The sequence below is a fragment of the Myotis nattereri genome (genome assembly GCF_964212035.1).
Source record: "Myotis nattereri genome assembly, chromosome: 14".
Taxonomy (NCBI): domain Eukaryota; kingdom Metazoa; phylum Chordata; class Mammalia; order Chiroptera; family Vespertilionidae; genus Myotis; species Myotis nattereri.
The window spans coordinates 56,390,747-56,412,561 of record NC_138089.1 but is presented as its reverse complement, the minus strand read 5'-3'; the positions used below and the strand labels follow the sequence as shown (position 1 = coordinate 56,412,561).

Here is a 21,815-nt window from a genome sequence, read left to right as displayed (position 1 = left end):
TCCGTGGAAAGAGTCAAACCTGGCTTTAAAACAGAATCTCGCCTCTTTGGGCTGTATAACCTGGGACCAAAAGATGTACCCATCCAGCCTGTTTCCCCATCGACAAATGGGAATAATGCCTACCTCGTGAAATGTGTTAGAGATTCTTAAATAGACAGTGAAGGTAAGGAGCTTAACACCTCACAGGTGCTCATCGGATGGCAGCTCTTCTCTTCCACCCTCACCAAGGGCTTGCTCACAGAGCCCTCGAAAAAGCTCTGTGCTGGGGGTGGGAGCGGCTGGGGAGAGGTCAGTGAGGGAAAAAGGAGACATATGTAATACTTTAAACAATAAAGAATTTCAATTAAAAAATAATAATGAAAAAAAGGGGAAAAAAAGAAAAAGCTATGATGATCCCTTACCTTGTTCCTGTACCCAAGCAGCAGTCTAGAGCAGGGGTCCCCAAACTACGGCTCGCAGGCCACATGCGGCCCGCCAAAAACATTTATCCGGCCCGCCGGGTGTTTTTGCCGCCGCTGCCTGCTGCTGAATTTGTTCATAGTTTTTTTTTAAACTATGGTCCGGCCCTCCAACGGTCTGAGGGACAGTGAACTGGCCCTGTTTAAAAGTTTGAGGACCCCTGGTCTAGAGGATGACTGAAGTGCTACTTCAATGCAACATGCTTCCCAATGCCAATCACTTCTTCTCCAGGCCAGCCGACACTCTTCAGCTGACGACATCATTTAAGATCTGAAGATGAATTCTGAGCACTCGGGTGATGCGTATCTTGAATGGCTCTCAGTCACGGACAGCGATCTCCTTGGAGGAAATACACTGAGCTTCAAGGCTGTCAGGCAGGATCTGCCCCATCCAGGCTGGTCCCAGAATCAAGGGTATACAAGAGAAATGTTTTAAATAATGTGGATTTGAAGAAGTAAACAGCACCACCGTGTGGTCAACATTCCACGTGGAAGCTGTTCTAGGCCTTGATTCGGTCTTGAGTTCTTCCTACTTACTAAGAACCGGCTTCACAGGGGTGGAGACAGAACTCAGAATTATCCTATGACCCAGCGAGTACAGGGTGGGGAGAAAGTAGGTTTACAGTTGTTCATATGGAAAATAATACAGTAATTAATTACTAACACAAAAAATAAACTGTTTGGCGTACTCACAACTACAAACCTACTTTTATCCTACCCTGTATATATCTAGAGTATGTACCCACAAAAAATGAAAACATACGTCTGCATTAAAACCTGTACACTAATGATCATAGCAGCATTAGTCATAACTAGAGGCCCGATGCACAAAGTTCGTGCAAGAGTAGGCCTTTGCAGCCATGGCGGCTGCAGCCCCGGCTTCATCCCAGAAGGACATCTAATTAGCATATTACGCTTTTATTATTATAGATGCCCAAACTGTGAAAACAACCCAAATGTGCATCAACTAATGAATGGATAAGCAAAATGTGGTATTATCCATCTAATGGGTATTGTCTATATATATAAAAAGCCAGCGATTGCAACGCCATCACAACCGGAATGACCAGAGACCAGAACACCGCGGCCCCTTGCCCAGGCTGGCCCCGCCCCCAGCAGGGACCCCCACCCTGATTGGTGGCGTGGCCAGCCTGCAAACTACCCACCGCCCCTCACCCAGGCTTGCCCCGCCCCCTCGTGAGGACCCCCACCCCAATCGGGGGCATGGACAGCCTACAAACCCCTCGTGGCCCCTCCCCAGGCCAGCCCTGCCCCCCAGCCGAGACCCCCCCCAACCCCAAACGGGGCAAGGCCAGGCTGCAAACCGCCCTCAGACCCTCACCCAGGCCGGTCCTGCCACCTAGTGGGGACCCCCCACCCAGATCTGGGACCCCCATCAGGGCAGGCCAGCTGGTCCCCACATATGCACCAGGTCTCTATTCCTATATAATAAAAGGGTAATATACAAATTGACCCTAAAGGCGGAACGACCAGAACTACCACTGGACCAGTCACTATAAGGCGCACTCCGTCCCTTTCCCCAGGCAGCAGGCTCCGATCACCTGATGGCGAACGGGGAACTGGGGGTGGGTGGTGGGGGGTGTGGGTGGCGCCAGGCCAAGGCCCCTGCCCTGCCTATTGCCCCCCACACAGAGGGCGACCGGCGGTGGCGGGAAGGGCCAGCGAGCAGGTGGGAATAGCCGACCTCTCAGTCCCTTCCCCCGGCTGTCAGGCTCCGATCACCCGATGGCAAAAGGGGAACCAGGGGTGGGGGGGGGGAGGGGCGGCTGTGAGCAGCCAGCGAAGATGGCCCTGACCGCAGGCCAGGCCTAGGGACTGTTCCTGCACACAAATTTCATGTGCTGGGCCTCTAGTTCACACATAAAAGGAACGGAGCACTAGCATGTTACACAATGAAAGAAACTTGAAAGTGAAAGCCAGCTGAACATGGCCAGCTGAGCATGATTCTATTAATGTCAAATATCCGCCGCAGGCAAATCGGTAGAAACAGAAAGTAAGTAAGTGGCTGCCTAAAATGAACGTGGGGGGAAAGAGCGATGGTCAGTGACTGCTAATGGATACAGGGTTTCTTTTTTGATAACAAAAATGTTCTAAAAGTAGACTATAGAAATGCTTAAATGAATCTGAATGTACTAAATACCACTGAGCTGTACATCTTAAATGGATGAACTGCAGAGTTTGTGAATTATACCCCAATAAAGCTGTTTTAAAAAGGACATGAAAGCAAGCTTTGTATATCAACATGAACAATTTTAATGAATGAAAAACATTAAATCTAGGAAATGCATGTGTCAGCAGAAAAAAAAGCATACTTGACATCATTTAAGATGGCTCTTAAATCAACTCCTTACTCTGAAAAGTGGTATTTAAACGTAAGGAATCAAGCCTTTTTTCTGTCTTCCCAGAAGAGATGATTCGGAAGAAGTCTTAATTTTAAGGCATCTGACATCATTTTAGCTAAGAGGATACATCTTCTTAATTTTGCTCTGTATTCTAAAGGGAAGGAAAAATCAAAGTATCTGTAAGCTACCTTAAAGTATTTCAATATAAAAAATAGAATTTTAATATATTAATCATCATCAAAAGCAAAAATAAATTTTTCTATCTGTTCTGTTGGTTAGTGGACAAGATAATAATACTACAGTTTTACCAATTTTGTAAAACTGGGGGAAACTGGAAAAAGGTGATCACACATAACCAGACAAGTATTCATTATTTTTTTAAAAATTTTATTGCTGAAAGTATTACATATGTCCCTTTTACCCCCATTGGCTCCCACAGCCCGCCCCCACCCGTCCCAATCCTTCACCACCCTATTGTCTGTACCCATGGGTTATGCATGTATGCATACAAGCAGACAAGTATTTAGAAAAACGTCTCCACACATCCCCAGGGATAAAAGCATCCCAGTGTGTGGAACGCTCAAGCAGGGTGTTTACTACAGTGTAAAGCCAGCATGTCAAACTCGCAGCCGGCAGGCCTCATGCCTTGTTAAATGAGTTTGACGTGCGTGGTGTAAACGGATAGGAAGCAATGAATCACATACCAGTCAGTGTGAGCAAGGATCCCAATGTATTCCATGATGCTTTTCACAACACACATCTCTCATGTTGATGAAATAAAAGCAAAGGAAGAGACACCGCTGGCAAGGGCACCCCTTGCTCAACTCACCTGCAAGGTTTGCTTTCCAACTCTGACCTTGTGGCTCGATGAAACATGGCTCGTTCCCTTGTTCCAGCTGAGAGATCAGAGCTGGTTTGAAACTGGGTGATGATGCTTGAAGGAAAGAAGACACAACACAAAGATTAGAGGTCAAGAGGTCAACCTCAGCCTATGGCTACAACTGAGTTGTAGCCAGAGGTGAGGAGAGCAATTCCTGGGTGGACTGAGCTAGAGGTACCCTAAATAGGGGTCCTGGGAAGAAGCCTCAGGATCATGCTCCCAAGGAAGCCTGCAATACCCTGGGAGGCAAATTTCTATTTAAGGGGAAACAAAATTTCTTACCTTCTTTGCTAGGGGATGGAAAATTCTCACTGGGGGAAAACAGACACATGGCTCCTAGGGGCAAGTCCCACAGGGAGAATAGGGGGCTGAGTTCTCTCAAGATAATCTGGAGGCTCAATGCTAGGGTGAGGGTACCTCTCTAAGGAGGGGAGGGAGGGTAGCTTTTATGGTGGAAGAAGAAGGAAAGCCTTCCTGGAGATCAGACACCGGGGCTGTCTGTACCTGGCAATTCTTGACATTGGCATTTGGGGTCAGCTACTAAGTGTAAGAGAGCCCTTTAACTTCTGAGGGCCCAGGCAGAGACTCACGGCAGAGGCCTTACCTAGGAAGGCCACAGCCGCATAGTTCTCTAGCATCACATCCCTGTACAGGGCCCTCTGAGCAGGTCCCAGGCTGGCCCATTCCTCCGCAGTGAAGTACACGGCCACATCCTCAAAAGTCACCAGCTCCTGAAACAACAAGCTACTGCTCTTCCAGGCCTCGGGACTTTGGTGACGGTCAACACTGTCAATGAAAGGCCTGGGAAGGGCACCTACAATGGTACGTATTTGGTATTGGGTCCCTCATGTGCCTGGTGAGTTTTTGTGTAAAATTTGGAAGGTGTGGGGAAAGAGGATGCCAATTAAAGGCAGCCAGAGTTCAGCATACTTCCCCAGTTAGAATCAAATACATGAGCTTCCAATATAAGTGACCTCCAAATAGACTACTATATACGAGCTGGGCTTGAGCCTGAGCGTGAAATTACATATATATAAAAGCAGAACTGCCGGGGTCCAGCCCCAGCGGTCCAGGGGTTCCCAAAGGTGTGGACGGCGTCGGCGAAGAATGAAGGACACGGAGACAGCATTCAGATGATCAGCATAGTCAGGTTCTTCTTCATTGTCCTGTTACAGCTATATATATACTATTTGATTCTATAAGCATGCCTCTATAGTTACATCATGGTATGTTTTGGGTCCTCCTTTGACCTTTTACAGTTCCTTGTTTTCGTATCTGACCTTTGCTAAAAATCTTATCTCTATCTAGCTCTGTTGATTTTAATCTTATCTATTGTCTATGTTTCTATATTCTATTCTAAAGGTTAGTCTCTGTGTTTCATTGTAAAGGCTAGTTTGTTATTTCTATTCCAAGGTCACTATTCTACTGCTCTACTGTTAAGCTATAAGGAAATAACTGAAGAAGATTTTCCTATTCTATGGCCTAAGTAAAGGTTATGTCCTTTTAGCCTTGCTGGTGGTCTTCCTTGGGACTGCCCTGCGTAGGCGGGTTTTTAGGGGTATATGCAGGCTTTGGTACTTTCTCTAGTGGGTACACCCCTGGGGATGTGGGCCTAGCAAGTCCTAAATTTATTGCTAACAGTCTTAGTCTAAGTTCCTCATAAGTAGTACACGGTATTTCTGTAACACTAGGGGGTTTTACTGATTTATTCCCTTTCCTAGTCCCATTAATCCCTAACTCCAGGGAAACATTCCCACCTGGGGAAACAACCTTTCTCGGGGAGGTGGCCCTGGTTAGAACACATAGCACTAAGAAGGGGAGCAAACATATTAAGAACAGTATGCCATATACGCCAGGTCCCTTGGAACATATGCTGTGCAGATGTTTCTTCCCTGCAGCAACTGTGTCAAGCAGCAAGGATGGAACGGCTTCCGGCAGAGAACTAATATGGAACTGAATATGGCTGACACCTTAGCTCTCAGCCCCTCCCCACTTTGTAACAGTTGGTGATTATTTGGGGTGCTCATTTTACTGTCATTTCCCAATTCTGCTTTCATCCCAGTTCTTCCCTCATTCTTGTCTCCTTGTCCACTACCCGAGGCACAGAGCTCTCCGATTTGTCAATGACTCCCCACCCCCATGCAAAGGTAGTGAGGCTGGAGATCCAATAGGAAAACATTGCTTACTTGGAACAGGCTAGAGAAAAATCTGCTTATCAAAGGACACCACTAAGGGAGTGAAAAAACCAGCCAAAGGCTGAGAGAAGATATTTCATAACACATATAGCTGACAAAGAACTCATGTCCATAATACAGAACTACAACTAGGAGAAAAAAAATGACATACGATGTATTAAAAAATGGGGAAAATAACTGAACAGGGACTTCACATAAGAGGAGATCCAAGTAGCAAATAAACATATGAAATAGTGCTCCATATCACTGGTTGTGCAGAAAAGGAAATCTAAAAACGAGTTAGCAATAATGAATGACAAGTGTTGCTAAGAATGTGAAACAACTGGAACTCTCATGTACTGCTGGTAAAAATATAAATTGGAACAACCATTTCAGAAAATTGTTGGGCAGCATCTACTAAAACTAATCAAATGTATACCCTATGACCTAGCAATTTGACTTCTAAAGACGCACCCAAGAGAAATGAGCGCCGTGTCCACCAAAGGGCATATACAAGAATTTTCACTGCATTCCTATTCACTGCATTCTGAAAACAATAAAAATATCCAGCCACAGAAGAAGAATGAATAAATAAAATGTAATATAATCATATAATGGAAAACTATTCAGCAATTAAAAAGGACTGTTATGTGTAAAGTTCATAAACACATTGGTGAACAGAATAAGGCAGATACAAAAGAATACATGTTGAATGATTCCATTTGCATGAAGTTCAGGAACAAATAAAATTAAACTACGGTGACAGAGGTCAGAATAACAGTCAACTTTGGGGTGGACTGCTTGGGATGGCAAATGATAGAGCTTTTTGTGGTAGTGATAGTGTTCTATGTCTTAATATGAGTGATGGTCATACAAGTGTGTATATATATTTTTAAATATGTTTTCTTTTAACTGATTTTAGAGAGGGAGGAAGGGAAAGGGGGAGAAAGAGAAAGAAATATCAACTGGCTGCCTCCTGCACACTCCCTACTAGGGATGGAGCCTGCAACCCACCCTGACAGGGAATCAAACTGGCGATATTTTGGTGCATGGGACGACAGTCAACCGAGTCACACTGGCCAGGGCAGGTGTGTGTATTTTTAAAAAGTGAGCTATACAGTTTAGATTTATATTGTAGATAAGTAATACCTCACTGAGAAATTTACATATTTTATATATATAAATGTTACATGTGTATATGCATGCATGTATACTTATGTATATACAAGTTATATGAATGTCTATGTGCATATATATATATATATAAGCATACATGCATATATAAATATATGTGTATATACATATATGTATTCATGTAGAAACAGAGGGAACTCAGCTCACCTGGGGCCCAGCTGTTAAGGACATTGCTGCCATTATCTGACCTCTTTTATTCGGGTCTTGAGGAACGGTTAAGACTCAGGAGCTGAAGGTAAAGAAACAAGCATTAGTAACATTAACTCTGCTGACCATAACTCCTGCACCCATCTGATCCACCCTATTTTGAGACTATATCAACTGTTACTCATCAGTTGTTGCCTTGTGTTAGTGACAATACACATCTCACAGTGGCCAGACAGCAGACATGCTGCTAAACTTATGAAGGGTTTAAGTCCAAGGGTAACCAAAGCAGTGATTCAGATTGAGTAAATGGGTACCCCTTGTAGTAGCTGTGTCCTCCAATTCTCTTAAACGATGATATTGTCTTCATATCTTTGTAATAAATGTCCCTTGCAGTGGATACTTAATAATATTGACATATTAAACAAAATAATTTAAGCAAAAAGGTCTGATCCATATTGTTGACCTAAAAGTAGAATGGCAGCATTGGCCACCCTCTAGAGGTTCTCAACCTGTGGGTCGCAACCATCGGAAAACACATATAGCATATCAGATATTTCCATTACGATTCATAACAGTAGCAAAATTACAGTTATGAAGTAGCAACGAAAATAATTTTATGGTTGGGGGTCACAACATGAGGAACTGTATTACAGGGTCGCGGCATGGGGAAGGTTGAGAACCGCTGCTACAGAACATTCCCTTCCACTTCTTCCTACGGGGAAAGCACAGCTAGGGAGCTGAAGCACAAACAAAAACCCAACGGGGAGCGAATCACAACCCAACACACGGCACTAACAGGCCCCACGGCTTAATCCCATTGATCCCCAACCTCAACAGTTAGGTTAAGACAATGAGGAAACGTTAAGTGGATGTTATTTCGTGGTCCAGAAATCTTTCCCTATCTCCAATACTGTACCTAGGTAATTCCATGCCAAACACTGGACACACTGGACATTAGGTGCTTTTGATGGATATGACTCGTCATGAGATTTTTGGGTGTTTTTTTTTGGGGGGGGGGGGAGGGTTAGGATTAAACATTCAAATGAGCCAATCCAAATCCAGGACTCCACATTCTCCAATTTGTGAACTAAGTAGCCTCCATTACCGAGGGGGAAGGGGGGGAGAAGGAGGGGGAGGGACCATTTCAGCACTGCCAAGACTTTGCCTGCTCTAGGGACACTAATAAGCTTCCTGATGGGGTTGACACCAGGCCAGGTGAGTAGATAAAAGTGATCACAGACCGGCCTCCTGGGACCACCTGGAGCGGGAGAGAGCCGTTAAGGTGGACACGGGCTGGGGGTGCGGCCGGGTCCCCGCAGCCGGGACGAGAGGGCCTGAAACGGCCGAGGGGCCTAGTCTCTGTGGATAGCGTGTCCTAGGAGCTCAATCAAGACTTTTTACGAACCTCGGTGTCAACGCCCCTCAAATTCTATCAGTTCCCAAAAAGAATAAACAGGCCGCTGGCTGTGCTGGGGACGAGAAACCAAGCGGTCGGAGCCGAAGGCTGGCGCCCCCTCTCGACAGGATGGACCCGGGGGTGGGGTGAGGACCCGGGGGTGGGGTGAGGACCCGGGGGTGGGGTGAGGACCCGGGGGTGGGGTGAGGACCCGGTGGCAGCAGCCGCCGCTCTCGTCTCCCCGCAGGGCCTCCCCTTCCTGCTCGGGCCTGGTCAGACCCGCTCACCCTGGGCTCTGAGCGGCCTACGCAGCCTCCCAACGATCAGAGGTTTTGCACACGGCCCGCGGGTGCTCGCAAACCAAACTCTCTGCGCGAACAATGGCTGCGCCCCGGAAGTACTTCCTCACATTGACCCGCCGACCAAACCGTCCCTGAGAGTCTCTCTAGTAACTGGAGGACCCCGCATCTCGGTGGTTCCTCCTAGTTCCCGCGAGACGAGCCTAGGAGACGGGAGGACGGGCGAGATAAATCCCGTCTTCTTCCCAGCCTCCGGCCCGAGCCCGGGTCCTGCGTGCGCACCACCCACCTCCTCCGGAAGGAGGCGGAGTCTGAGCGGGAGCCGGAAGCCGAGCTTTGGTTCGTAGCTGCGGAGCCCGCCTCAGTAGTCCCGCCCCTTGGAGGCGGAAGCCACTTCTGGAAACAGACTGGCCCAGCCCCTGCTGGACGTGTTTTCCTCCCGCGGGTGGGCCCTTCCCTTCAGGGCCTGGAAGAGCGATCTGGAGCCTGGAGGGGGATCTGAACGGGGCTGCGGGGCGACCCTGGACGGGGTGGAGGCCGCAGCACAGAGGAGTCTCCGAAATGTTTGCTGAATAAATGGAAGTCGAGGAACGGAGTGGTGATCTTATTCTATATCCAGAAGAACCACCCCCCAGGATGTCAAAAAGGCAGTGCTTTTTGGTCCTCCGTAGAGAGCCACCACGAACGAGGGGAGGTCGGGAGCAGGGAGCAGCGAGCCCAGTCCCCAGCCAGAAGCCCACCACGCTGCCCTGCGCACCTCTCCTAGACTGTCCTGACCGGTCCGCGAACTTCACTTGTCCGCCACTGTTGATGTCATTTGTTTAGTTCCTACCAGGCTACTGTGATGCCCCACATGGAGCTCAGAGTTACAGCTCTTTTTACCTCACATTCATGCTCAACCATTGTTTCCCACAAAACCACCAGTCTACCAAGAAGGCTGGGCCCAGGGGAAGCATCCTGACCTCGGCCATATCCTATGGAGACCGACACTTCCCCGGGATCCACAAGGTCCCTGTGTGGAACTTAGATCACATCTTTTCAAGGTTATTTTATCTCAAGTTCTGGGTGGTATGCATAACCTGGGACCTTTATAGGATCTCCTCTGATCACTCCCCAAAGACTTAAATATGGAAGAGCAAGAGTTAGGACCTCATTTTACTGGCGAGAAACTGCATCATAAGATACATTGTTGGTGGGGTAGGTATGCTAAGGCAAAATCAAAAGAAGCTATACCAGAGTGGTTTGCATAAGTAATACTCATCTTAGAACAATGTAGTTTCAGGGGGGGAAAAAATCACTGTCCTTAACATAAAATAATACGATTTTAATACTGTCATTAGTGATACAGCTTCATTTCTCTCCAGTTTTCTTGACTGCTCTCTTCTTGCCCTCACAGGCTAAGCAACCTTAAATGAGTTTTATAACCTTTCAACCTCAGATTTCTCACTTATAAAATGGGGATGAATATCTACCTTAATCAGATTGAGAAAAATTAGAGGATGTATGTATGGTGGTTAGCACAGAGTAAGTGCTCAACTAAATGTTGCCTAATATGAACATGGTTGAACAGGGGGACCAATCTTGCTAGGGTATCTGTTCAGGAGGAGAAACAGATTAGAGCCGAAGCAAATGTGGATGGTCATCTCATTTTGTCTCCAGGGTTCCTGTATCATGAATATCATAAACAAGTATCACCACTATGTATTCTCTAATGTTCCAGAAGGTGGGAGATCTGACAGTTATAGGTTTTTTTCTCTAGCATGGCACCTCTGGTGCTTAATCAAAACACATTTCTGACTGAAGGCCTTCCCACAGTCATTACATTTATAGGGTCTTTCCCCAGTATGGATTCTCTGATGTCGGATAAGGTTTCCCTTGCAAATGAAGCTTTTCCCACAATCAGTACATTCATGAGGCTTCTCTCCAGTGTGGATCTTCTGGTGCTGAACACGATCTGAGTTCCACGTGAAGCCTTTCCCACAGTCCTTACATTCATAAGGCTTCTCCCCAGTGTGGATTCGCTGATGTTGAAGAAGGGCTGGGTTCCGAATAAAGCTTTTCCCACACTCCTTACATGTATATGGTTTCTCCCTGGTGTGGATTCGCCGATGCTGTAGAAGGTTTGCATTCTGATTAAAACCCTTCCCACATTCCTTACATTCAAAGGGTTTCTCTCCTGTGTGTATTAACTGATGCCGAATCAGTTTTGACTTCCAAATGAAGGTTTTAGCACATTCTTGACATACATAGGGTTTTACACCTGTATGACTTATCTGATGTGCAATGCAATGTGATCTAAAACTGAAAGTCTTCCCACATTCCTTACATTCATAGACCTCTCCATCATGAATTCTCTGATGTTGATACAAGTCTTCAGTTTGATCAAAACACTTGCCACATTCTTCACAGACACAGAATACCTGCTCACTTAGAATTTTCTGGTGTATAGCCAGGTGGGTGTTAACATCAGTATTTTCTGAACTCTCTTCTACTGAGATCATTTCACCTTTGGCAATCACTTCCATAATATCATTTGTAGTGTTCTCCACACTTCTCCCATTGGGGTAGTTACACCATCTTCCTAACCTGCATTTCTCCTCTTCATGGGTTTTTCCAAACCAGAATCTCCCGGACCCACACCACGGGGGTCCTCTTGATGGTACCATGTGGTCCTGCGGCTCCTCAAAAATTTCCTCCTTCAGAATAAAATCTTCTTTCTCATCACTCTTCAACACACCCTCTGGAAGAAGAAATCAGAGCTGCAAATGTCATGATTACCCATGACAGAGTGACTACAGTCACCAATATATCCATTTCTCTCCAAGTGCCAGAGGCCTGACCTAGCTGAAATGACAAAGCAGAACACACAGAAAGCCACCAAAAGCAAAAGGCAACAACTAGACAGAGTTCCTAAGGGCTGTGAATCTCAGCACCAGACCCAAGCATGGGGGCAGTGGTGCTCTTGGGAAATAGTCCAATTGAATCTAAGGGGGACAAGTCAGAATTACTTACAGGTGGTCTAGTTTATAACATAAGAAGAACAAGCCAGTATTCTGGGCAAAAGACCTGGTCAGAAATCAAGAATCATTGTGGTATACCTGCGGAACCTGAGCTCATCACATAGAGGGGAGCAGCAAGAAGAATCTCCCTCATACTTGTTAACATAAAAAGGAAGTGTAGTCTTCTCATTCAATCCAATCACCAGGGCTGCCATGAAAAGTACTTCCCCAAACTACTTGAGGCAGAGCTGGGAAAAAACTGCCTCCTCTTTTTTCTCATAGGGTGTTATTCACACCTCTTTCACAGTATCATATTTTGCTATAATTATACATTTCCATATAATGTCCTATTATTAGATTGTGAGCCCTTCTGGAATAGGCACCAAATATTACTTGTTTTTTAATCCTTGGCAACTAACACAATGAGTAAAATGTAAGTGTTTACTTTTAAAATGTTGGTTGACTATAGGCCATCTATTCAGTTTGAGTTAATGACCCAAAATGCACCCAATTTAATTAATTGTGCCTGTTCAATTGAAGTTGGAAGCTTGGAGTTTGTTTTCTCTTGATTGATTTGGAGATTTTTAGAGGAACTTTTATTTAGAACATAAATGGCAAAATGGACTTTTAACATTTTACAATGGGAAATACAGAGGAAAATATGTGACTAGGAGAAAAGTGCTCATTTCCTTCTCACCAGTAAGTGGGTTCAGGTTCAATGGCTCTTCCTCTTGCTCAAGATGGGAGATCCAAGCAGGAAGGGACACCATGGCAGGAGGGAGCACTGTGTAAGTGTGAGCCTCCTGATGCAGGGCCCCGGGTATAAGGAAACACCGTGTATGGTGTGAGCCTTCTGACTCTGTGCCAGGCCCCACTGCGTTAGGGAAACACTATGCCCCAGCTGAGCCTTCTGGTGCAGGGAAGGGTAGTATATAACAAAAAAAGGAAAAGTAATGGATAGCCTGCTAAGATATATATATATAGAAGGCTGGCTCCGTGGGAGAAGTGGAGCCCATTAGGAAAGAAGCAGAGATGAAACGTGTAAGAAGAGAATGAAGGTGGATGGAAAGACTGGCAACACATATGACTTGAAATTTAAGGGGCGTAAGAATATAAATAATAAGCCCTGGCTGGATAGCCAGTTGGTTAGAGCATCATTCTATATGCCAAAGTTGCTGGTTCAATCCCCAGTCAGGGCAAATTCAAGAATCAACCAATGAATGCATAAATAAGTGGAACAACAAATTGATGTTTCTTTCTTTCTCTCTCTCTCTCTCTCTCCCCCTTCTCTCTCTAAAATTATATATATATATATATGTGTGTGTGTGTGTGTGTGTGTGTGTAAAGGATAGAAAATAGAGGTACAGGAAATTGTTATTCCATCAGTTCCCCAAAATATGAAAACATATCACTCACTTTAAAATGTCAAGAAGAAATAGGAAAGGCTATGGTTTTTTCTGTCTTTCACTTAAGAAAAAATCTGGATAGGATGGACTTGCAAGGAGCGATACCAGAGGCTCTGTCAGGAAGCCATGATCTCTGAGTTTCCTTCCTTCCTATCCATCTTTCTATTGCCATCTCTTCCACAAAGAATCAACAATGGGTCTCTCTATAGCAGTGGTTCTCAACCTTCCTAATGCTGCAACCATTTAATACAGTTCCCCATGTTGTTGTGACCTCCAACCATAAAATTATTTTTGTTGCTACTTCATAACTGTAATTTTGCTAGTTATGAATCGTAATGTAAATATCTGATATGCAGGATGTATTTAGGTGACCCCTGTGAAAGGGTTGTTCGACCCCCAAAGGGGTCACGACCCACAGGTTGAGAACCACTGTTCTATAGCATCCATAAGAACTGGCCCCTCAGCCTCACTCAGCTATTTCCAGAGTCACTTTTTACTCTAAAGATAGACACCTCTACACAAAAGTCCACTCTAATACACAATTCTTTGGGCTTAGCTAAGATCTGTCCCTTTGGAATGCCCACCTGAAGCCTCCAAAGAAACAAATCACCTCTAACCTTCCAAATGACAACCTTTTAATGCTAAAGCCAGGGACTGTGTGTTCCCTGCGTAGTCTCTTCTCTTCTCTGAGACAAAAGTGGACTTTGAGTAGGAGCATGAGCTCCAGGGAGATCTGCTGCAGTTCAGGGAACTAGGGTATGGCTTAAGGAATAACTTAGCTGTTGGCTTTCTGCCTAAATTCCCTTGGGTGGCAGCGGGAGTAAGCATCGAGATCCTGAGAATATAGAGGACCCTGTAGTTATCTCCCTACATCCATTCTCTCTCTCCCCCATTATGGAGTAGCCAGGCCCTCTGGGTGGAAGTGATCCCAGCTCCAGCTCCTAGTGTAGGCCTCTCTCTGGTCTAAGCTAAGCAGGGTGTCCCACCTGACTAACTACATGAGAGCTCAATTCAGGGACCAAGCCAAGTCCATTGGTGCACAGTACTTCCCTGGACACAGTCATTGATTTAGAGCTGGCATAAGACTTAAGCTGGCTCATTGGAACAATACTCAAGACTCCGATTAGCAATGGCTCAAGTCTGCAGAAGGCCTGCTTCACTTCCCTATCAGGTATGAGTCACAACTACCAATCACCTTTACAATCATGAGAGGAGCCAGACTGTAGACAAGGCCAACATACAAGGAGATGGAAACGAGCAGAGCTTGAAATTCTGATCAAATTACTTGCAGCCTACTCTATCTATGGACTTCCCAGTTACATGAAATAATTCCTCTTTACTGTTTAAGCCAATTTGAACTGGGTTGTTACTTGTAATCAGGAGTTTCTAAGCATGGAAAGACTGATAGATGCAGCAAGGAACTGTGAGAACGGAAAATTGAGGGTAGAGTTTGTGTCCCACTGTGCCCACAAAAATGCCCCTGTGGGGAGAAGATAGAATGGAGCCAATGAGGCAATAAGGGGACAGAGTTCTCACTGAGAAGTTAGGAGCAGGAAAGCCCTGTGTTGGGCCTAAAGGAATGCCACGGCTTTCCCCACCAGAAATCCCTGAGGAATAGAAACTGGTTGGTTCAGGGTTATTGAAATGCCTTGATTTACCGTGATAAAGATGGCCGTGATGCCCCAAAGGGCAGCCAGAATCTCCTGCTGGAGATTACAAGCAGGCCAGGAGGGTGGAAAGGCCACCTCGATCAGAGAGTAAACAGGAAAGTCAGGGAGTAAAAGTAAGTGGCGGCCACGTAAGAACATCAAAGATGGGGAAGAGAAAAAACATGTGAATGAAGATGGCATCCAGAGGAGCCAGGATGAATAAAACAAGATGGGGACGCAGAGAACAAAAAGGAATCCCCCTGCTGTTCACAACACGAGGTTAAGAGAACACACAACTATTACAAGGTAAAGATCGAGACAAGGGGACCGGTCAGGTGACTGACACGTGTGTCTCCACTCACCTGAGGACACGCCCTTCCAGCCCTCTCCATCCAGAGCTCCCTGAGGAGCCGAGCACCAGGGGGCTTCCCCTCGCTCCAGCTGGGAAATCAGAGCCGGTTTGGGAAATAGAAACGCTGCTTGAGGGGAAGGAAATGGGACAGACAGGTGAGTGGGGCCACACAGAGCAATCCCAGGCTCCTCCCTCAGGCCTGTGTCTCCAGGGGAAGGAGGGGAAAGAAGGGAAATTACCAGGGAGAACAAGAAAAGGACATCCAGGGAAAGGTGAAGAGACCCAGGGAAGAGGGGCCAGCAGCTTCCAAAGGTCAGCAAGGAGAGCAGGAGATGCTCCTCACAGCTTGAGCGAGCCAACAGGCGCTTTCCTCGCGGAGGAATGGAGCTTTCTGGTTCTCCCTCTTAGCGCTCTCAGGTTCAGACAGCTGCATGGCCATGTGGTATTAGGCTGCGTCTCCCAAATTTAGGGGAATGAGGGCTTTGTGGGGCAGCAGGAATCTGCTCCCTTCCCACTGTACCCACAGCACAGGGGTTGGGAGGCGGGCAGCTCTGACCCTGGGGCAAGGAGGTCCTATGTGAGGCCCGAAATGATAACAGGACTTCCTACTGCCCAGGAACCACTGAGGTTGGGTCATTAAGAATCCATGAGCCTGAAGGTGCTGCTCGGCCGAGGGCTCTGGAAGATGCCTGAGTCTCTGAGGAAGAAGGAACCAGGAAACTCTGAAGGACAGAGCCGGAGTCCTCGGAGAAAGACCCTTACCCAGGGAAGCCACGGCCCCATAATTCTCCAGCATCACATCGCTGTACAGGGCCCTCTGAGGGCAGGTCAGGCAAGTCCATTCGTTCTCAGAGAAGTAGACAGCCACGTCTTCGAAGGTCACTGAGCCCTGAAACAACACGTGTTTAAATGCCCTATCCCAGGACCGAGGCTTGGGGTAAGGGGGACACCAGGCACGAAGAGGCACTGGAGGGGATGCTGGTTGAGTTTCTGGATTCTGAATGTCTGAAGGAACTGTCAGCAGATCTTGCCCCCCGCTTACAAAGATGAAAGCGATCGGCCGCCAGTAGTCTCTCTTCATCTTTACTTCCGCAAACCTCCTCTCATCTTCTTCATGATTCTGTGCGGGTTTCCTCTTCCCATCCCTTATGCCAGAAACCACGGTCTGTGCTCTAGGTGTGATCCTTTCCCATGAGTCCTCCTTCAGAGGTCACCAATGGTGAGAACAAAACCACCACCATTCAGTGAGCCTGCGCCAAACACTTCACACACATCACTCCGTGTAGGTCTCATGACCTATGAGGGTGTTAGATCCATTTTATGGAAAAGGAGACTGAGGGTCAGAGATCACCTTCCCCCGAGGACACGGACTGAGACACACCACCCGCCCGCCCGCCTCTCTGGCTCTTACCTGCTATGCCACACGGCCTTGTCTCCACCCCCCACCCCCACCCCTGCCCTATGCAGGATCCTTTCTCTCCTCTCCCTCCATGTCACTGCCACCAGCCAGAGGCAGCTAAGGGCTCCCAGAACACCCAAGTTGCTCTGGAAACTGTACTCAACAGGACAGACTCAAACTCTGACTTGACTCTCTGCTCTCCCCCACCCCACATACTCTCTCACACACCCCACCCTGCTTTTTCTTCCCCAGGCCCCAGTCTCAATGTCCCCTTTTCCCAGGATGTCTGGGAGCCAGAACTCCTGCACCTTTTCTTTCCTTTCTCTCTCACCCTCTTAAGAAACAAAGACTTCTAATTCCCAACCATTGCCTCAATTGGGATGGAAATCTCCATTCTATGGGGGCACCAGTCTGGTCCATTTCCTGCCAATTCTTGCCCAATAAAGTCCCCACAGCGACTTACTCTGCACTCCCAGGCTCAAAGGCTGGCTCACCTACACCTACCTAAAGAAGTCCCAATCCACGGCACCGCAAACAACCCCATTCATGATGCAGGGGCCCAATTTACCTGCCAAGGGTCATCCCAAGCCACCACCCTTAATTATCTTTTATCTTGTCACCATCCTGTTATGAACTCACAACCTTTCTTTGCCCAGATCTGAGCCCTGGCATCTGCAGCTCCCCCTGCCTGCAGATCCAGGCCCTCCCTCCTAAGCCTGCAAACTCATGTTCATCTCAAGACCTGGCTTAAATATAACCAGTTCTGTACAACAGGTGTCATGGACATTCTGGGCACCTGTCACTGCGCACAGCGCTGTGAACACCTCTGCCCCAGCACCCGGCTCGTGTGTGTGCGGCTAGCCATACGCAGTGTGCTTCTCCTGATGGTGTCAAAGCCACTCTGCTCCCAGCCTCTTCCTCCAGGTCCTCCATTCTGGGATGTACCCCAATTTCCCGGGGGCCTCACTACCCCCTTTCCGCCCTTTATCTGGGCCTAGAGTCAGGGCACAACTGAGTCAGCTCTGTGGTGCCAGTGCCACACTCACCAGGTGCATCCAGGGCCAGGCCAGTGCCAGCTGTCCCAGCAGCAGCTCAAGTGGCCTGGCCATGACCTGGGCCGCCCACGGGGAAGTGACTGTGCCCTGGGCCCACCCGGGGGCTGCCCGTTGTGGGGAAGGGATGCTCCAGACAGGGGAGGGCCTGACATAGCGGTCCCGCCAGCCATGCTAGCCCCACCCCCAGCAGCCCACGCTCTGCACGGGCCAGGGCTCTGCAAGGGAGAGGTGAAGGCTGCAAGATTCGTGCCACTCTGGCTTCTCCAGGAAGATGGAGGGCACCTTATCTCTGTGGTCCTTCTTTCTTCCCTCCAAAGATCTCCCTGAAACATCCACTGCCAGGGGCACCGCAGGCTTCCTCTGGGAACCCTTTCCAGGCCCTCTCCCCAGGGACCACACGTCTCCATTTCTCTGCACCCTTGTAGGGTGGATGCTGACATAAGCTACTATATACTTCACTTGACTATGTGCCTTAGATCTGCCTTCCTTTACTGTTTTACATTCCTAGAGAACAGATTACTTCTGGATATGTTCATCTTTGTGCCTCTAACCTACACCCAGTGTCCAGCCCCTCTTAGGGCCCAGAATCTTAAAATGCCAAGGAGTATTTGTTGAATAAAATAAATGTTGAACATTTCTTCAAATGTTCAGTTGAAGAAAAAAGGTCCAAAGAGAGGAAATGGCTTACCGAGCATCACACAGCATGTCAGGAAGTTAAACTTAAACAGAGTTGTGTAAATAAATGAAGACCACCCAAACGGGAACAAGCAAACGATATTTATTCAGAGTTTATAACAGCAAGGGAGCTGGCCATAGTCACTTGCATTTGGCAGAAACTCAAAGTACGCAGAGAAGTGGGAAAGCTTTATAGTAGGAAAAAAGGAGGCTTCGGGTGTGCTGAGAGATTTGTTGCCATGAGGGTTGCCTAGGAGCAAAACATTGTATGTAATTGGCCAGGGGAGCATATTAATCAAACTCTGGCTGTTTGGGGATACGAGGGTTATTGTGGCTTCCCGGACTCGTTGACACAGATAGCAGTCTGACTTGGACTGGTTAGTGCAGATAATGCATTACCTTCCTGGGCTGATTGCTTGAGGTTGCAGGTCAGAGTTCTATTTTTCTATATGGTCTGGTCATTATCCATATGTATATTCAGTCTCTTCTATGCACATAATTATTCCCCTTCCCTTCACCCCATAATCAGAACACTCTTTGGGTTTCTGCCTGAATCAGTGCTTCCTGAATAGCTATTCTTTGATCTTTTTTTTTTTTTAAATCTTCGTGGAGAGCTTATCCTGCATTCCGTCTTTTTTTTTTTTTTTAATATATTTTATTGATTTTTCACAGAGAGGAAGGGAGAGAGATAGAGAGAGTTAGAAACATCAATGAGAGAGAAACATCGATCAGCTGCCTCCTGCACATCTCCCACCGGGGATGTGCCCGCAACCCAGGTACATGCCCTTGACCGGAATCGAACCTGGGACCTCTCAGTCCGCAGGCCGACGCTCTATCCACTGAGCCAAACCGGTTTCGGCGCTATTCTTTGATCTTAAGTAAACACCGGCTGCCTGGCACTTCGGCTTTTTATTTTTAGGTTAACACCGATATATGCGTGGGCCGGGTTGTCAAGAGCCCAGCTGCCATAAAGGACTTCCCTTCAATTCTTGGAAAAAAGAAGAAATCTTGAATGCCAGGAAGGCAAAGGAACCATAAGTAAGCCCATCCCTAACTTAAGTGAAACTATTACCCAATCTAAAGGCAGAGTGAAATAATTTCTCCCCTGCACCTCCAATCCAACGGGACTGCTGTTGCATTCTGGGGTGAGGCTGTGGGCAGGAAGTGGCAGGCATTGGGGGGAGCAGTCAGTGTCGTCTAGAAGAGGAACAAAGGGCAAAAAGACTGGGAGGTTGGCGGTGCAAACGGACTAGAGACCGCACAGAGAACCCCAATTTAGTAACCACAACAGATAAATGGAACCTTCTGGTCGGTGCCCAGTTGCTCAACATCCTGGGCCATATATGGATAAAGGCGGAAGGACACCGAAACAATGCTCTCGGGGGGGGCTTCTGAGAACCCCCGCGAATCCGGGCCAAGTGATGGCTTCACTCAACGTGCAAGTTAGGATCAGCGGTGATGGGAGGAAAGGAGGCCCCCTCCCCCCGCCCCGCTAGTCCTTCTCCAAACCCAGAGAAGAGATAGAAGAGGGCTAGGCAGGCAGGGACGGGATCCCAGGCGGGTGTGGAGGGTGGAACACTGCTTGCTGACCACGCCCGGTCCCGACAAAACGGGCAACCCAACCGGGCGGGAAAAAAGGGTGCGGGGAGACGTGAGCTTTAAAAGGTTCTACGGCAGAATTCTTTGAACGACTCAAGCAGAAGCCAGCAGAGCATATGTCTACCCCTAGACTAGGAAACTTAACTGGCCACGCGGTTGGGCCCGCTCCCTGCTGCTCCCCATGGCAGGGAGTCTGTCTATGTCTCTATGACCGCTTACCGTCTTTGTCCGGGAACTCATTCTTCAAGTTTGCAAGACAACGAACTCGGACCCGAACAGAAATTTTGACATCACCAGCCCCACTGCCTTACTGACCGCTTTGCAGACGAACTGGCAGGCACACAGCGCCTTGGCGCAAACGCTCCACAAAGGGCCCCTAAACCAGAGCGCAGGCTCCATGGCCGGAAGTGCGTCACCGCTTTTCCGACCGTGGCCCCTCCCCCCGCCGCAGCCGCTCTAGCACGCCCGGAGGCCGCCGCTGCGTGTCGTTGGTCCTTTCAGGTCGTCCCGCCCGCCGCGGTCACCCCGCCCCTGCGATCTGTGGCGCTGCGGCTGAGAGTGGGAGGGAGGCGGAGACCCGTCTCGGGGTCGCCCTGCTCCGTCGAGATCGCTGGCCCCGGTCCACTCGGAGGAGTTGGGAGGCCTCCGCCGGCGGAAGAGCCAGGAGTCCCTGCCGGTCCCTCTGGCCTCCCGGAAGTCTGGATCTGTTGGCGGCAGCGGGAAGGGCACCTGTGGGTCCAGACTGGGACCCGGGTTCAGCAATCTCAGCCCTGGAGTTCTGGCTCGGAAAGAATTCAGAGCCAAGACTCGAACTATAAGAGAACATCTACACTAATAAAAGAGAAAAATGGTAATTGGCGTACGACGATACCCTTTTCATTGGCTAATCAGGGCTATATGCAAATTAACTGCCAACTATGATTGGCAGTTAACTGCCAAGATTGGCAGTTAACTGCCAACTAAGATTGGCAGTTAACTGCCAACAAGATGGCGGCTAATTTGCATATGTAGGCACAATGCAGGGAGGTGAAAGGGAAAGCAGGAAGAAGCCCCCTGCCACTGACAGTGATCGGAAACCCAGCGGGGAGCTAAGAGCTGGGGGGCAGGGCAAAGGCAGCCCTGGGGCCGCCTTTGCCCTGCCCCCCAGCCATGATCGGAGAATCAGGCGCCTTTGCCGCCCTGGCCAGTGATAGCAGGAAGTAGGGGTGGAGCCAGCGATGGGAGCTGGACACGGTCGAAGCTGGCAGTCCCGGGAGCTAGGGGTCCCTTGCCTGGGCCTAAAGCCGAGCCCACGATCATGGGGCCGCTGCAGCTGCAGGTCCCCGCTGCCTGGGCCAGACGCCTAGGCCAGAGGCATTAGGCCTGGGCAGGGGCGGAGCCTGTAACCGCGGGGAGCTGGGGGTCCCCTGCCCAGGCCTGACACCTCTGCCGGAGGCCTCAGGCCTGGTCAAGGGGCCGATCCGGTGATTGGTGATCGGAGGGTGATGAGGGTCAACTCCTCTGGCTGAGGCATCAGGCCTGGGCGGGGGGCGGAGCCGGGGATTGGGGGGATATGATGGTCCCCTTGCCCAGGCCTGAAGCCTGGGTCAGAGGCGTCAGGCTTGGGCGGGGGGTGGAGCAAGCGATCAGAGGGAGATGGGGGTCCCCTGCCCAGGCATGATTCCTGGGCCAGAGGCCTCAGGCCTGGGCGGGGGCCAGAGCCAGTGATCGGGGGGGCATGGGGGTCCCCTGTCCAAGCCTGACACCTCTGGCGGAGGCGTCAGGCCTGGG

The 21,815-nt window shown here is 48.6% G+C and overlaps 1 protein-coding gene across 3 annotated transcripts; it reads right to left on the bottom strand.

The window, feature by feature from the left end:
* Nucleotides 1-2,714: 2,714 nt before the first annotated feature.
* On the bottom strand, nt 2,715-20,440 carry KRBOX1 (KRAB box domain containing 1). Of its 3 annotated transcripts, none has more exons than XM_081106527.1 (5): nt 20,265-20,440; nt 7,217-7,298; nt 4,306-4,432; nt 3,651-3,755; nt 2,715-2,972 (listed from the first exon to the last, which is right to left on the bottom strand). In XM_081106527.1, the coding sequence occupies exons 2-5, from the start codon at nt 7,247-7,249 to the stop codon at nt 2,860-2,862; spliced, it is 378 nt and encodes a 125-aa protein (XP_080962653.1). In that variant the 5' UTR covers nt 7,250-7,298; nt 20,265-20,440; the 3' UTR covers nt 2,715-2,859. The 3 variants fall into 3 exon arrangements, with proteins under 3 accessions (XP_080962653.1, XP_080962652.1, XP_080962654.1); XM_081106526.1 differs by lacking the exon at nt 20,265-20,440 and adding an exon at nt 8,900-8,994; XM_081106528.1 differs by lacking the exon at nt 20,265-20,440 and adding an exon at nt 8,622-8,908.
* Between the last annotated feature and the right edge of the window lie 1,375 nt (nt 20,441-21,815).